Below are 17818 nucleotides of genomic sequence, written 5' to 3' on the forward strand. Positions count from 1 at the left end.
TCGGGGCACAGAGTACTGAAAAGGAACCCCAAGGCTGAGTGTAAGGAAATCCTTTTTTTTCTTGTCTACTTCCTTATGTGCGTGCTCAGGGTGGGACTCCAGAAGGCTGAGCAGAGGACACGTAGTAGGCTGGAGAGCTGAGCAGAGATTTCAGAAGGCACTCAGCTGGATGACATTGGCATTCAGACCCAGGTAGGATAAGAGACACTGGTGGATGTTCTGTGATGCCCACGGAGTCCGCTGAAAGGCCAGGCGCTAGTAATAATGACCGCATGCTAGGGCTCCCTACCGGGGAGGGCAAAACTGAAATAGATCCTAGCAAATCCTACATTAGAAACTGCAAGATTGAAACCTAACGTTCTTCAGGAGATCATAACATAAATAAGCCAGAGCTTCTCTTCTATATTGTCTATAATCTTTCAGGTAGAATATTTTATTTTTTTAATGTTTATTTATTTTTAAGAGAAAGAGAGAGACACAGAGTGTGAGTGGAGGAGGGGCAGAGAGAGAGGGAGACACAGAATGTGAAGCAGGCTCCAGGCTCTGAGCTGTCAGCACAGAGCCCGACGTGGGGCTCGAACTCACCAGCCATGAGATCATGACCTGAGCCAAAGTGGGACACTTAACCGACTGGGCCACACAGGTGCCGCATCATGTAGAATATTTTCAAAGTCTCCGAGTTGTTTATTTCCTCCCCGAAACATCTCTCTTCTGATCCATACTGGTACCAGTGCTGTACCAAATACAAATTTGCTCATGTTATCTCGCTTAAGGTAGGGCCAGCAACTAGCTACCACATAGAGATTTGTGTAGAAAGTCCTTTCAATGTTCAATGTCCTCTGCCACCTGGGTACTGCCTGCTCTGGAGGAATCTTCAAGATGCTACTCGGTCAGATTTGGGAAGAATCGCCCTGGTGAGCCCTCCTGGAGGAGGAGTCTGTAGTGCACAAGCCTACCCCTGTGGGTGTTTAGGAGAACATAAGCAATCCAGAGCTTCTATTCTGTATTGTCTTTCTTTCTCTCTAGTTTACCTATTGCCATGAACTTTCATGCTTCTCCAAATATTTTTCTATTCACCAGTGCACTCATTAATAATCTGAGTTCCCTGTGGTCTTAGAAACTTTTGCCTTCACCCCACTTTCCTCTAGGCTTTTGCTCAGGGAACATTTTTAGTGAATAGCGTGTTTTCGGTCATAATGTTTGTACAGTAAGTACCGGCAAAGAAATTCAAGGAAGGGCTTCTTCCCCCAGTTAAGATCTTCTTGTTTGTGAAATCCCGAGTACTTCTGTGAATTTACTGGAAACCCCTGCTCTAGCTGATAAGTAGAATTCTGGGAGACTTCTGTGGGCATAAATAAAGAAGAACCTCACCGGGTGTATGGGCAGCCTGTACTACAGACTGGAAACTCCAGTCTAGGGGTCTCACGGGGGTGAATGGAGCCTCAGGGTCAAGACATAGCCCCTTCCGCAGCTTCCTGGCTGGGCCAGGGGGTTTGTGCACAGGGAGGCAGTGACTCTGCAACGCTGTGTTGGCTGCTGGCACAGAGATACACGGCAGAGTCACCTGTCTCCAGGGCGCTGACACGAAGGTTTAAACGAGCTTTGTCAGGAGATTTAGGTGAGAAACGACTTGGAACTGTTTCATTGTGAATGAGTTCCTTATTATTGTAGGCAAACATGATCTTCAGCAATTTCTTAGAATCCTGCTTATACCAGTACATAGCATCATGGCTCAGCTTTTGTTCACATTGTAGGAACTTCTCAGTTCCCATCTGTGCGATGAGGTATTTGGGAGTCTGGGAAACTGCTGTGTCCAGGGGGGCTGAGAAGGAAAGAAGCAGAATTCAGACAAGTCCCAGGAGGTAGCCTGTTGCTGGACACCTGGTGAACACAGGCTTAGAGACTCAAAGCTGCATCACAGCACCTGGACCGAGGACTCACCTGCTCCCAGGAGGCAGAGGACCACACAGCAGAGGAGGCTGGAGCCCATGGTGGAGACAGGCAGAGACCCACCAGGGGTTCCAGTCCTCAGAGGTAAGAGCCAGGCTGCAGTTGTTCACACCCTTCCTGGTGCCCTGCCTGTGATGTCACAGCCTAGAATGACTTCCCCATTCTTGGGCTCTCTTCGTTTTTCATTTCTTGCACTACTCCTTTCAAAGACATTTTCATTCCTACTCCTTTCAAAGGAGTTTGGAATTTCTGGGGGTAGTTTGAACGGGGCAGGCATGTTGCCTTAAGGATCTTTCTCTGCCGGAGCACCTGGGTGGCTCAGCTGGTTGAGCATCAGACTCAAGCAACAGAGTCTGGGATCAGACCACCAGACTCGACCAACTGGGTTGTGGGATCGAGCCCTGAGTCGGGCTCCACACTGAACATGGAGCCTGTTTGAGATTCTCTGTCTCTGTCTCTCTGTCTCTCTCTCTTTCTCTCTCTCTGCCCCTCTGCTCATGCTCTCTCTTTCTAAAACAATAAAAATAATTTTTAAAAAAGGATGTTTCTCTGCCTCCCTGCCTTTTCCCTCCTCCAGATCTGGTCTCAGAGTCTGGCTAGTTTCTCTTCTCTGGATCTTCTTCTTCACAATAATTCAGGGTGATCCCACTCAAATCTTGGCTCCCTTGAATGTCTGATTTTTGCTCAGCAGCCCCCGTATAATTCTGTGCTGTGGGAGCTGTCCTGTGCACTGGCCTCTACCCACTGCACGCCAGTAGCACTCCCCAGCCCCAGCTGGGACAACAAAATGTCTCCAAAGTCACCAAATTGCCCTGGTGAGAACCACTGTCCCCTAGATTCTTTCCCTCCTTCCGCCCCACCCCCGCTTCAGGGTTCTGGAAAAGCCACAGCGCCTCCTAGTGGTCAGCAAAGCACACTTCTCAGACCTCAGGACCCTCCCGGGCCAGGCTCCAGCCAGCCCTTAAGAAACCGAAATCAGCAAGGGCCAGGCACTGGAGCAGGGAGCTACGACTGCCACAGAGGCAGCACGCGCACGCACGCACGCACACACAAACCGGCAACACTGCCAACTAGTGGTGAAACTTCTTCCAAGACAAGTGGTTCCTTTGTTGTTGTTGTTTTTCATTGAACACAGAACAAGCACCAGGGAAACAGTAGTGAACAAAACAGAAACAACTACCATCCTTCCTGGAACTTTTAGCATGTTTTGTTTGTTTGCAGTCATTGAATGGCTACTTAGTGCAAAGCACGAGGAAGGCAGTATGCTCACTCTCATGATGCTTATACTCTGATAGGAGCAAAAAGAAGTTCACAGACTACTCTAGACTAGAGATAGAAAAATCTATGTCATATGGAAGTTAGGAATCTATTCAGCAGTAACACAGTTAAAAACTATCCTTCACATGACTTCCCATTTCCTCTATCTATAAAACAATGAGCTGAAATAAATAATTTCCAGGTCTTTTCTCAGTTTTAAATTGTATGATGCTGAGGCACCTGGGTGGCTCAGTTGGTCAAGCGTCTGACTCTTGGTTTCGGCTCAGGTCATGATCTCGCGGCTTCATGGGTCTGAGCCCCACATCGGGCTCTGTGCCGGCAGGGCGAAGCCTGCTTGGAATTCTCTCTCTGCCTCTCTGCCCCTTCCCCACTTGTGCTGTCTCTGTCTCTCTCAAAATAAATAAATAAATAAATAAATAAATAAATAAACTTTAATTAAAACATAAAATAAGATTGTATGACACTAACCAGGAGCACCCCTAGATGTTTGCTGAGCTAGTGAGGCTTATGCACCCAGTTCCCAAGCACCTACCTCGTCGCACCTTGTAGCTTACAAGTGAAGCTTTGCAAAGAAAGGAAAGAAGGGAGAAGGATAAGAGATCAACATCCCAGAGAGAAAGGATAATCTGAAAAATCACTTTTCCCTGACTGTTACTGCCAATTTAATATCAGCAGCTAAGAAGCTAAGAAGAAAGAGAAGTCTGAGAAGGGAGAAGCTTGGAGGAATCACATGACCTTACTGGTCTGGGGAGCAATGTCTGTGTTTAGGGACTGCCTAAGAGAAGGTCTTGGTGAAGACTGAGGCCGTGGGGCCTCAAGTAGGAGTGGGGATTGACTGCAAATGAGGACAAAGGAAATTTGGGGGCAATGGAAGCGCTTCAGAACTGATTCATGGTGATAGTTGCCCCGTGCATAAATTTATTTAAAGTCACTGAGTTGTACACTTGAAATAGGTAAATATTATGTTATGCAAATTAAACTTTAATAAAGTAAAAATACTCCAGACATTTAGTTTGGAACCTAAATGATCACATACTAGGAGCAAAAGTGAACAGCCATCAAAAAAGTAAAGCTTAGCTTCAATCCAGCTCAATTATCAACCAGATTAAGAAGATCTGGGGGCGTCTGGATGGCTCAGTCGGTTGAGCGTCTGACTTCGGCTCAGGTCATGATCTCACCGTTTGTGAGTTCGGGCCCGGCGTCGGGCTCTGTGCTGACAGCTCAGAGCCTGTTTCAGATTCTGTGTCTCCCTCTCTCTGCTCCTCCCTTGTTCACACTTTTTCTGTCTCCCTCTCTCTCAAAAATAAATAAACATTAAAAAAAAAAAAATGATTTGCCTCTTCCAATATGTCCTAGCATAAGCAAAAAGGAATTCTCTCTACAGGAAAATATACCATCCAGTACTTGAGATTATATCTATAGTTTTTCATATACAATATCTAGCTTTCAAACACATATTATCTATTGCGTGAGGAAACAACATCACATGGCCAAAAGCAAGAAGAGAAAACAAACAAAAGAAAAAGACCCAAGGGGTGCCTGGGTGGCTAAGTTGGTTAAGCATCTGACTCTTGGCTTCAGCTCAGGTCACGATCTCATGGTTTGTGATTTTGAACCCCCATTGGATTTTGTGATGACAGAATGGAGCCTGCTTAGGATTCTGTCTCCCTCTCTCTCTGCCCCTCCCCCGCTTGCTCTCTATCTCTCTCTCTCTCAAAATAAATAAAACGAACTTAAAAAAAAAAAGAAACAGGGGCAGCTGGGTGGCTCAGTCAGTTAAGCGCCGCTGTGGGCTCTGGTCATGATCTCATGTTTCGTAGGTTGGAGCCCCACATCGGGCTCTGTGCTGACAGCTCAGAGCCTGGAGCCTGCTTCGGATCCTGTGTCTCCCTCTCTCTCTCCTCCTTCCCCACTCGTGCTCTGTTTCTCTCTGTCTCTCAAAACTACATAAACATTTAAAAAAATTACAAAAAAAAAAAAAGAAACAGAGCCAAAATGATTCAGATGGAGTTGTCAGACACTGATATTAAAATAACTGTCGATAATATATTCAACAAAGTGAATGACAAAATGGAGAATTTTAGTGGACAACTGGAAACTATAGTAAACATTTAAATGGAGACGGTAGAAACAAAATATACAAAATACCTATGATTAACAATTCAATATATGAGGTTAAAAGCAGAACAGATACAGCTGGAAAGAATAGGAAAAGTGGAAGATAAGTCAGATGGAGATATCAAGGCCAAATCATGCACAGAAACAAAAAGGATGGGCAATATGAAAAATATGTATATTAATTGGGCCATCATTATAGATAAATGGCTGCTCGTCAATCTAGAACTTTCTAGGGAGTCTGAGACAGACACAAAGCTTTATTTATTCGTTCTCATCCCCCCATTGGTTGAGGATTGTCCCATAGAGCATTAACACCCTGACACTTCTGGGTCATGCATGTATAAGCTTCTAGTAGGCCATTCATGTGTCTCAACCACAGCCACAGAGCACTTCAGGAAGAAAGCTAGATACACTGCCCATATTTAAGAGGAGGTTCAATCCATATGAAGGGGTCAATGTCTGCTTGGAATAGCTGCATGAAATAGTTGTGGCTGGAATCAGCGGGGAAGCCAGGAAGATAGGTGGTGATACAATCGAGGCATTTCAAATAGTCTACACCCTGCATTGTTTCAAGTCCAAATAATAAGGTCTTCAAGGTGGGGTTCAGCTGCAATCTGTACAAATACAGGGTTAGGGCTATAGGACTGCTGCTCTTACTGTACACAAAGCCATTACGGAGATTTATTATCTCCCTTATCACCAATTCTAGATTTTCTCCAACTTTGCTTAGCCCTTCTGTGGTCTAAGATGTTTGTTTTGTGGGGTGACCCAGACATTCGTCTCTGAGGGTTTTGAGTCCCTTAGGTACATTTACTTTGTCAAGCCAAAATGGTTGCAATTGCAGAACTGTCATTATCACCAGGAATTTAGGCACCAAGAGATGTTTGAACTAGTTCTCTGAATTCCAGGTAAACCTTTCCGTTTCCATTATGTAGGAGCAACTCTATCACCTCATGATAGTCAAGATCAATACCTCCATCCTTACCTATTGGGCTTCCATCAAAAGGAGCCCCAAATGACCAGGTACCGTCATAGTTTATGTTCATATGTCCTGTGGTGGAAGCACCCCTGTCTTAAAGAATCAGAACTTTTGGGGCACCTGGGTGGCACAGTCGGTTAAGCGTCCGACTTCAGCCAGGTCACGATCTCGCGGTCCATGAGTTCGAGCCCCGCGTCAGGCTCTGGGCTGATGGCTCGGAGCCTGGAGCCTGTTTCCGATTCTGTGTCTCCCTCTCTCTCTGCCCCTCCCCCGTTCATGCTCTGTCTCTCTCTGTCCCAAAAATAAATAAACATTGAAAAAAAAATTAAAAAAAAAAAAAAAGAATCAAAACTTTTTATCTAGAAGACCCTAAAAATACAGGGAAAAGAAGCCTGGATTTGCAGCTGGATCACTGGGGGTGGTAATGAGAGGGATACCATCCTCCCCCCACCCCTTGGCTTCTGGATTCATTGAGTACATAGTTCCATATCTCAGCCCTCTGTACAAGTCATACCACATCCTAGAAAGTATCTCCCCAGCTTGAGGGTATTATATCTGAGCTAGCCCCTTAGCCAAACCTTTACTAGGTCCTTTCTTCATTTCTACAAGGTAAGATGCTTCTGAAGGACGTAGTACATGAAAACAAGAATGGATCCCACCACTACAGCATGATTTCATTTCCTTAGCTGTAAAATGGGATCCTTTGGTCTGCAAAGTTGGCGGGATTCATGTCAGGAGGAAAGTCATCCTGTAGATGGTGGTGCTGTAGATGACCCTGTCGAAGACCCTGTAGATGGTGGTGCTGGCATGGATATAACTTGAGTAAATGAATATTTCATGTGTTTATAACTGATATGATATGCTCACACTTTTTTCACCTCTATTCATTGCTTGAGCTCATCCTGACTTATTATGAGGAAATTCATTCTTTTCTATTGAAGTCTTCACTCTGCCTTTCCTGCTCCAGGCCTTCAAGAACACTGAGATCTTACTCAAAACCCAGGAAGTTAATCTGGATGCCCCATGTCAAGTTCAGGGTGACAAGTTCATTCATGCTCTGCTTCTAGATGCTACTTGATTTTTGCTGCTGAATTCGATCCTGCCCTGTCCTGCTATATTCTGGTGGTTCTCTCACTGGTTTAGACCTCTGTTGGCCTTGTCCCAATAGCAGACTCCATTGTTACTGTTCTCTTAACTCATTTTCACGTGAGTTAACATGATTTCCCCAAACGCATCAAGTACTTAACTGGGAAAGACTCATCGACAGTCCAGGCCCTTATGCTGAACTGCACGTCCTTCTGAAGATTTACTGTTGGAAATCCTCTATACTCTTATGGAAATACTAAAGCCCTTCCTCGATAACCATTTCTGATTCTATGAGTTAAAATGGTTTTTTCTTTTTTCTTTTTTTTTATTTTTTCTTTTAAAAAAATTTTTTTTTCAACGTTTTTTTATTTATTTTTGGGACAGAGAGAAACAGAGCATGAACGGGGGAGGGGCAGAGAGAGAGGGAGACACAGCATCGGAAACAGGCTCCAGGCTCCGAGCCATCAGCCCAGAGCCTGACGCGGGGCTCGAACTCACGGACCGCGAGATCGTGACCTGGCTGAAGTCGGACGCTTAACCGACTGCGCCACCCAGGCGCCCCTAAAATGGTTTTTTCTAAGCTACTAAAACGAAACAAAATCCAAGATGCAAAAGGAAGTAAAGAGAAGACATAGGCCATGTGATGGTCTTTTCCTGGGCAACAACGCCCCATCTTTGGAGGCCACAGTCAAGCCCTGTAGTGCCTATAAAAATTTGGCAAAAAATGCTCCCTGGCCATTCCTGCCAAAGATAACTACTTTGGTGATTAAATTTCAGATACCTATTTGGAAACAGCTGAAAAAACAAGTCAAATCAGACTTTCTTGGGCAGCAAAAGCATTCTGGTAGCTGGAAAAGAGGCAGATACATGAGGGTTTGTGTGCAGGCTGGAGGTGTCTGTGCAAGGCTGTGGCTGAGCTGCTGGCACAGAGGTACGTGGCTGAATCTCCCAGCTCTGTGGGCTGGATCCGCAGAGTGGAGAATGATCCATCAGGCCTTTGACCTGAGGATCGATCCTTGATGGTTTCAGACTTCTCCAAGAGATTATCCTTGTAGAATAAAACTAGAAACTCCACTTTCTGTCCCAGGATCTGTCTGTACCAATGTACAGAACCCATAAATTGGGTCACATCTCAGGATTACTCTTGTCCCCATCTCTGTGACCTGGTGGCTGGGGGTCTGCCTGACTTCAGGTTCTGTGTGTCCTGAGGGAGGAGAAAGAAGCCAGAGATTGAATAAGGAAATGGTTTGAAAGAGCCTCGGGTAAATCCAAGATGAGAAATTCCCAAAGATTCACCTGCTTCCAAGAGACTAAAACTCACCCAACATAGGAGCCAGGAATCCATGACGGGATTGGGAAGGAATGAGTTCTCTCCTAGAACAGGCTTCTGGGCATCAGAAACAGGAGGAGAATTCTGAGCTCCCATGGTTCCTAGTCAGTCTGACTGAGGCATTACATTTCCTGCAAGGCCCACTTCCCCCTGGAGCGCCCCCTACAGGAGAGAGGAGGGAGCCTTTGTGTCAGTGCAGGCATCGGACTCCCCAGGACACAGGGCTCCGCTCAGCCCTTGGGGTCCCAAGGCGTGTGCAGCACTGGGGCCATTGCAAGGGGCAATGTCAGAAAATATGGGGTTCAGCACAGACAACCCCGAGTATACGGTCCTGCTCTGAAACGCTGGGGGCCTTCTCCCCTTCCTGCCTGTTGTGGGCAACGATCCAGGGCCATCAGGCTCTCTGGCTGATAACGCAGGATGTGGAGACCTGAAGAATTAGGATTAAAGGGACAGGAGGAAAAAGAATCCAGCCTCAAAGTGTCAAAGCCCGAGAGGAAGAGGAGCCTGCGCAGAGCTGAGTCCCCGGGTGTGCAGCAGAGAGTGGCCTCGAGGACAGCGATCCGAACCTCACGAGGGAGCCACTATCCTCAGTGGCAGGGACTGACAGGGCCCTGTGGTGAGGCAAGCAGGTGTTCTGCAAAGGGGCTCGGAGCGCGTCTGGAGCTGGGAGCAGGGCTGAGATCCAGGGTCTCACCTGGGTGGAAGGAACAGGCAGAGAAAGGTACCCGTTGGCAGGAGGCTTGGCAGGGCCGCCGCGGCCAGAGTGCAGCGCGTCTCCTGAAAGAGTCCCCGGGGCCACGTGCCGATCGGACGCTACCGGAGGAACTTGAGGTGGACCCTTTCCGTCCCGCACTCAGCCGCGGGCACAGTCTGGCCCCGGGCAGAGCCAGGCCACAGGCTGTGGGCGTCTGTGCAGGGAACTGGGCCTTGCTGCATCCAGCGAACCGACCGGCACGTCGTGGCCTGGGGTTTCTGTCTGTCTGGGGTCCCACCGGAGATGTCGAGCTGAGCCGTGGTCGCCCCCACGGCTCCCCGGCTGCACCCAGGAGGTTTGTGCACGGGGAGCCGTTGGCTGTGCGGGGCTGTGTCCTCGCTGCTCGCACAGAGATACAGGGCGGAGTCCTCTGGCTGTAGGGCAGCCACGTGAAGGTGCAGGTGGGAGCTGTCTGAGCACTTGGGTGTGAAGCGACTGGGGACACTGTCATTTTCGGCGAGTTCCTTATAGCTGTAGGCAAACATGAGCTTCGGTGGCCTCTGAGCACTCTGTTTGTACCAGTACATAGCGTTATGTCCCAGACGTTGTTCGCACTTCAGGGTCCCCTTACTCCCTGTCGCTGCGACCAGGTGTTTTGGTGTCTGGGTAACTGCAGCGTCCACGGGGACTGTGGGAGCAAGAAAACAAATTTAGAGCGTCTTGGGAAGCAGCTCCATGAGAGAAGCTAGAAACCCGAGGACAGAGATGTCCCACCTGTTCCCAGACTCACTTGCCCCGAGGACACAAATGACCACACAGCAGAGGGGCTGGCAGCTCATCGCAGTGTCTGATGGAAGGGACGCAGTGACTCTCTGCTCAGGTTCCTGTCTTCTGCATGTGTGTCTGTGGCCCCGACAGAGGGTTTGCTCGGGAGGTCACTGCCCCTGTTGGTTCTACAGCTCACATTTCCTCTCCCCCCCTCGCCCCCCCCCCTGCCGTGGGTTTGGATGCAGGTCCCTAGGTGGAGGAAAGGCCCATCCCCCCTCTGCCTTGAGGAGGTTTCTCACAGTTGCTTTTTTTTGTCATTGTCAGTAGCTTCCTCCCCTCCCCAATGAATAACTGAGTCTTTCCTTCTTCTTTCTGCTTAACAGCACCTCCTCCACTCAAACACACATCCCTTCCCCTTGGACAGGTGTCCCCCCCCCCACCACCCCCACCACCTCTCAGGGAGCCAGGAGAAACCCACGCAAGCCCCATCCTGGCTTAACTCAGAGGCCACCTTGCTTGGCTTCCAGAACCTTTCCCTGGAGCCAGCTGCACTCATTTTAAGACACAGGAATTTAATGCTAACTGGGTAGGAAGCACCGTCAGTGGGTGCTGACGAGGTTATGAGAGAAATATGCTGCAAGCCGTGCCCCCGGAAAGCATCTCGCCTACTTGGGGTGCTGAGCCTGGACATGGCACCCACACATACAGGGGAAGCACTGGAGAGTAACAAAAGGTCCTGAGGGACAGGGGCCACGGGGACCGCAGACACGATGCTATTGAGGTTGGAGAAGTGCAACCTGGACTAGATTTTCGCATCTAGGCTGTTCAGGTACCATGAGCCAAGCAGAACCAGGAGCAAACCCTGCTGCCAGAGCATTTGCTTCCTTCTTAAGCCTCCTTCCCATTCCCCTTCCTTCTTCCAGACCGGCCTCGGGAATTTTGGTGAAGTCACAGCTCCTCCTAGAGGTCACAGGGGCACATTAACCTCCTCTCCACCTGCTGCCTCCAGTCCTTACTCCTGGGCCCAGGGGAGCACAGAGCACACAGAATTTCAGTTTGTCCAACAAGCATTGGCGAGAAAGGCAACATTCTCATCCTCAAAATGTTTCTAGACTCATAGGAGCAATATGACATGCTTTTTTATTATTTTTTTAATTTATTTATTAATATTTATTTTTGAGAGAGAGAGAGAGAGAGAGAGAGAGAGTGTGTAAGCAGGGGATGAGCAGAGAGAGGGAGACACAGAATCCAAAGCAGGCTCCAGGCTCTGAGTGGTCCACACAGAGCCCCACGCGGGGCTTAAACTCCTGAATTGCGAGATCACGACCTGAGCTGAAGTCGGCCACTTAACTGACAGAGCTACCCAGGTGCCCCAGGATACGCTTTTAGACAACATTGAGTTTGGAGAGGTTTAGTGTATGTTTTTCGGAAGGTTAAAATATAATTGGTTTTTGTATGGCTAAATCATTTCATCTACTCACCTTCTCATTTCCTCATCTCCGGAACCTGGATAAAGGGAGAGTCTCAAATACTGATCTCCTACCCTCTGTTTAACTCTAAAACAGTATGAGCCGTTCAGGATAAGCTTCCACCCAGATGTTTGCCCCGCTAGGACCTTCCAGAGTCTCCCCCCACCCCCACCCCCACCCCCGCCGCCCCCTTATCACAATACTGAACATTTTGCAGGTAATTAACACGTACTTGAATGAATGAATGAATGGATACATGGATGCAATGGAAAAATGGTAAGAGACCACATGTGAGTCTAACCATTAAAAAATTGTTTCCCAGTGTGGTATGGTTGGCACTGGTATATTTGTACTTGCGGCTTATAGCAATTGAGGGCAGGGCATCAGGATACAATACAAGGCTGAAATGGGAATGATAAAAAAATGAATTTGGCTGGCATGAGGTGAGCTTCAGTACTAATTTTTTTAAGTTTATTTCTTTTGAGAGAGAGAAAGAGCATGCAAGCCGGGGAGAGGCAGAGAGAGGGGGAGAGAGAGAGAAAGTCCCAAGTGGGCTCTGTACTGTCAGCACAGAGCCCCATGTGGGGCTCGAAGCCATGTACCGTGAGATCACGACCTCAGCCGAAACCAAGAGTCGGATGCTTAATCAACTGAGCCACTCGAGCATGCCCTCCCTTTTAAAGTTTATTTATGTATTAGTACTAATTTTTATTTTAAAGGATAGTTATGATAATTTTCCAATGTTTGTCGAGCATTGTCCAAAGATTTGGAAGTGAAAGTATTGTTTCCCTTTTTAAACTAGCCTTGTTGTCAGGGCCCCCAGGACGATGGGTATTTGAGGATTTTCTTATAGTATAGCACAAGAATATATTCTAGGCTCATCCTGTGCTTTCCCTGCTCCCATCTTGGAATCAGCTATTTCTCCAAAGAGCCCTGGTTCCTTTAAGTGGATAACGGTGTTCAGAAAACAAGAGATGGGCACGAGATCTGGGCTTTTGAGGTGACAGTACTTCTGCATCATCAGTGGACACAGCCTAGGGAACACACACGAATGCACCCACATTAACATGTATCTTTAACTCTCTATCCATGTACATGTATTGAAAAGCCACAAGTTTTACACCAATAATTCCAGTTCCAATTTCAGTACTCTAAGGTTCACTCTAGTGTTCTTTCTGTATTCGCAATTCCTTTATCCAGTACTGAGAAAACTGGCTCCTGTTCTCAACAGATTTACGTATTTGATCAGTCTCCTTGTATGGACCCAATTGTCCACTGCAACCCCAACCGTCTCTCCCTGGCACACGCCCCCCTCACCTTGCTTGGGAACCAACAGCCTGTGCCAAGGAGTCCTCTCCACGTTGGAATCCTCCTCACCTCAGTCCAGCATCTGATACCTGACATGGCGCACGTCCTGCCCAGTATGGACACCCTTCTCAACGTGCTGGGGCTTCAACGGCCTGTACCAGGCTGCTCTCCTCACCCCACTTGGGTGCCAACACCCCCTTTCTTGGGAACACCCTCTTCACTTGGCAGAATCTCTGTCACCTGTACCAGGCCTCCTTCCTGCACAGATACAATGCAAAGCACTAGTCCTCTGACAGCAAAGATATTTCACTTCACAGATTGCTTGGGGAATAATTCGATGCATTTCAGGTTGGCGGTGGGTGTGGGGAGGCCTTGGGGCCTTGTCTCTCCCCTTATGCTCTAGACACAGGTCAGGATCAATGCAGAGTGATGGCTGCAGCTAGTGAACATGTACTTGACTTGCTTGGACTTTTCTGAACCATTTGTATTTCTCTCTCCCCCCACCCCACCCTGTTCTCCAGGAAGCAATGCCAATTTCCTTGTTCTAAAAGTCTGAGATTTTTCCTTTCTTCCCTCCTATACTAACACATTATTGGCATGCGTGTACCTGTCTTCCTGCTGAGTTCGAGCTTTTTAAGGTCACAGGCTGTATCTTTTTAAAAAATTGCTTTAAAAAAATTTCTGCATATTGTTCTCTAGGACGTTACTTATTTTTTAACAGCTTCATTGAGGTATAATTGATATACAAAGACCCGCACATATTTAATACCACCATGTCTAGATAATACACATATGTTAATCAGTTTCTTTCTCTTTCTTCCCCGCAAAACCCTTTCTCACCTGCCAGTCTTTGCAAAGCACCTTAAAGGTGAGCTCCTCTGGCCTGAAGCAGCAGTGATTCCTGATGGCCCACTACATGCTTCTCGATATTTCCTCTCTTGAAGGAGGAGGGAGGGGGCCCCTTCAATCATCCCCAGGTGTGCACCTCTTCTCATCACTACCCTCTCATCTCCCCAGGACCCCGGTCTTCAGAACTACAACCTGATGCTCTCCCTCAGCATTCAAGAGTCTGCCTGAAGGGGGACTGGCCCCCTACTATGTTCTGGTCACCAAACAGCCATTGATTGTGACTCTACCGAAGAGTCCTGATTGCAATGGGTTCGGTGTGGAAGGGGAAATAAAATGATAAATAACAAAACCTATGGGGTATACGTCTTTGGTTTTGTGTGTGTGAATATTCTAGGTGGTGAGACAGAGCCAATAGTGAGATGAAGCAGCTAAAATACTCCTGTATGACGTTTCACTAATCGTAAAATGGTAGGGTATAATCCGTGTTCAGCAGCATTTGAAGGACATGCAGAAAAAGGGGATTGCCCAAGTTGGAGAAGGCTTTTTGAAGGAGATGAGTGTAAGCCAAATCTGTAAGCAATCTAGTCCTGTACCAGTTTATTTTTTTTCTAAGAACCAGTTCTGGTTCTTTGTGTATAAAGAGGCTAGCACATAGCTTCAACTTTTAGTTCTGGCATGCTATTTTTCGGGTAACATGAGGCAACTTTTGAGGTTGCCTTCTGAGATTTGCTCCTGCTACAAATAGGGACAGGGAAACTCTGTTGGGTTCGAACCTTGCCTTATCTTGGTTCTCCTGTTTACTATTCTAAAACCCATAATCTTCTGCTGGCCGTGACCCCTGATCACTTACCGTTTATTATGAGTCTCCTGATCTTCTATTACCAAGGGACAAGATTAAGAAAAAATGGTTAAAAGCTCTAAACAATCTTCTGGCTCAACACAAGGAAAAACTTTCCAACTGGATGGTTGAGAAGGTACTGGGATCTCCTTTCTGCAATAGAGGCTGGAAGACCTTTGGTGGGATGTTATAGACGGGGCTCAAGCATCTGATGTGGCGAAGAGAAACCGAAGCATCTACTCTGTGCCAGAGACAGAGCTACAGACTGAGAACTTAAATACAAAATATTTGTTTCAGGAGATCATAATCTAGTTGAGGAAATAGACAAAAATAAACGTTTACAAGAAAATTCAGAAGTTATAATAGCAATACACACAAGGCTTTAAAAGAGTGCAGAAGGGTAACAGAGTTATCTGTCAAGTCAGAGGCAGCGTGGGGTGGAGTTAGGGGTGGGCATAGATAAATGTCAGAGGTTAACTCTAAGAAGAGATGATGTCAAGGTAAATTTTAACGGATGAATTGGAGTTTGCGAGCGAAGAAGTGAGGGAGGTAACCCCATTCAGCAGTAATTTGCTGAACAATTACTATGTGTCAGATACATGTTGGCTTTGAGGCAGAATGGTAAGCAAATCAGACATCAGTTGTGCCCTCAGGAATTTTAAACCATCAACACTACACAGATAGATACTCACACAATTTATATATAATTGTAAGTAAATGTTATAAAAGTAGAAGCTGACAAGAAAACTCAAGAAGGCCTGATTTGAGCTAGAGAGTGCAGGTGAGGTTCATCAGGATTCTCTCTGATTAGAGACCTAGAGAATGAGTGGGTGTTAAACTGGTGAGGCAAGTGGGAAAGGCACAGAGGTGTGAAATAGTGAAGAGTGTCCAGGTTCATAGGCTTCAATGCCATGCCCAAGAACTTAAATCCATCCCAACATCAATATGGAGCTATTGAAGAGATTTAAGCAGGAAAATGACATGATCCATTTGAATTTTAGAAAGACCACTCTGGTAAAACAGTATGGTGGTAGGTTGAAGGACAGTAAATCCAGAAACAAGAAAATACTAGTAGTGCTATTTATTTTAGCAGACCGTGGTCCTGAACGAAGGCACAGGTGGTTTGTTTGAAAGGTAAGTCAAGGATCTTCAAAGATAAGTCAAGGATCTTTAGGACAGAGCAGTGGGAAGAGAATGCTGACAGAGACATAATTTAGTTGTGTTAACACTTTAACAAAACTCTTGTATGTGGGTCGAAGATCGTGTTAACTTCTATTTCCCCCTGATTTTCTGTGGGTGTTCATTTTATACATGAGGATATTAATATGCAAAGACCCCCCAAAATGGAAGCTAGTGGCAGAATGAAGGCCAGAACTCTGTTGCCAGATTGAAATCTTCTCTCCCAGAATTTTATTGTTTCTCATCCTTTGGTACAAGTTTCTGTCTCTATCATTCTCTTCTTTGTTTTGCCCTGTTCTCTGTCATTCCGATATCCTAGCCCTAAACCCCCAATTCCCCATGTCTTAATTTCTCCCAAAAGCATTACTTGAAGGTCAACAGTGAGCTAATTCTCTTAGGATCACTAGTTTTCTTTCAAGCCACACCTGATCATTGAAACAATCACCATTCAATTTTAAGTCTGGATGTGGGGCATTTAATTCATTTCTTCCTTCTCTTCTGGAGAGGGTCAACAGACTATGGCCCAGGTTCAAGTCTGACCTGCAGCCTGTTTCAGGAAATGAAGAAGGTTGACTGGAACGTAGCTGCATTCAACCACACATGTACTGTATATGGCTGCCTTCACGCTGCAATGAAGAGTAGTTGTGACAGAGACTGTATTGGCTGCAAAGCCTAAAACATTTACTATTGGGCTCTTTACAGGAAATGTTTGCTGACTCCTGCAAACAATATCATGGAGAGAATCACATGTAGCTAGAATAGAAATGTCCTCAAACTAATGCCATCCTTGAGCAGGGTTCTCAAGGAAGCCTGTCTGGTTCCAGGGTTCACTTTACCAAGAAAGAGCATTCTACTTGCCAACACTGGTTTTCTGTACATGGCAATGATTAGAAATTGAGCTTAGCACGGACCGTCAGGTTAGCATCAGGGTTATGACACAAGCGCGTACTTTGTAACCTTGTTCTTTTTTGCATTCTTGTTGCCCTGATTGCTTATTTCAGTTTTTTTTTAGTAATTTAATATATCTTTTTTTCAGGGAGAGGAATTCTTGTTTAAAAATTTCCCTTCCTGTTGGCACGGTTAAAGAGCCAGTAAATGGCCTCAGTAACTAGAGTTGTGTTAGCCAAGAAGGTGGCTGGAGCATCTAAGCGAAAAGAAAAACAGACTCCATCAGAGAGAAGATCATAAAGTTGCCTTCAGAGGCCGGTGAGTCTTGCTTCTGCCAATATAAATGTCAACATATTTGCTGGAGCCCAACCAGCCCCTAATTCAGGCCCAAGTTTAGATAGTCCTCCAAGGCCACTAAGCCGTGTGCATGGGAAAGAGGGGTGACAAATACAGATGCACTAAATACAGACACATGCCTCTGGACCTTCATGTGCTTGAAGTGAGGAAAAGAAGTATAGGTACCAACCCACTCTGCCCGGCAAAAGGAACGTGGACATTGCCACACATTGCACGTGGCTCTTTTCACAGACATGACTGAGGAAGGAGACTCCCCACCTCCTCCACATCCACACACTGTGGCATGACCACTGTTGATTGCAAACAAGAATTCATCGATGTTATTGAGGACAGATGTTTTGCACACACAAAGCGCAGACAAGAATATCTATTGAATCTGAGAAGTTTCAACCCAGTTCTCCAGGGCCCAACTTCACAGGATGATTGAGGCACAGTATCTCAGGAGTAAAAGGTATCTTACAGGTGTGAGCTCCCACACAATCGTGCAAGGATATCTTCTTCATGTTTGTTCACCCACTTGACAGAAAAGATCGGCATGGCGCTCATGTAGAGAGACACCTCACACTGATCCCGTGTTCTCCTGGCCTCTTCAATAGGGAGCATTCTTCTAGTATTTTCTGCTTGGCGTACTTTGCGCTCTCACTTAATATCCAGATCTACTCTGCTCCATACCCTTTCCACACCCAGCAGCCACCACAGCCATGACCACCAGTGATATTTGGGA

At 46.5% G+C, this 17818-nt stretch overlaps 2 gene segments (V, D, J or C); both read right to left on the reverse strand.

Annotated features, from left to right (window-relative positions):
• The window catches only part of LOC112866698 (T cell receptor beta constant 2-like), a 197090-nt gene extending 195055 nt beyond the window's left edge, over window positions 1–2035 (reverse strand). The window contains 2 exon segments of the C gene segment in view: window positions 1565–1822; window positions 1942–2035. Of these exon segments, the coding sequence occupies window positions 1565–1822; window positions 1942–1990 (307 nt within the window).
• A 5945-nt stretch (window positions 2036–7980) lies between these two features.
• On the reverse strand, window positions 7981–10443 carry LOC112866457 (T cell receptor beta variable 4-1-like). The segment is given in 2 exon segments: window positions 7981–10126; window positions 10229–10443. Coding segments are annotated over 2 exon segments (618 nt in total).
• Window positions 10444–17818: the final 7375 nt, after the last annotated feature.

This window comes from Puma concolor, chromosome A2, assembly GCF_028749965.1.
Source record: "Puma concolor isolate L17-30 chromosome A2, mPumCon1.1.hap2, whole genome shotgun sequence".
Lineage (NCBI taxonomy): Eukaryota > Metazoa > Chordata > Mammalia > Carnivora > Felidae > Puma > Puma concolor.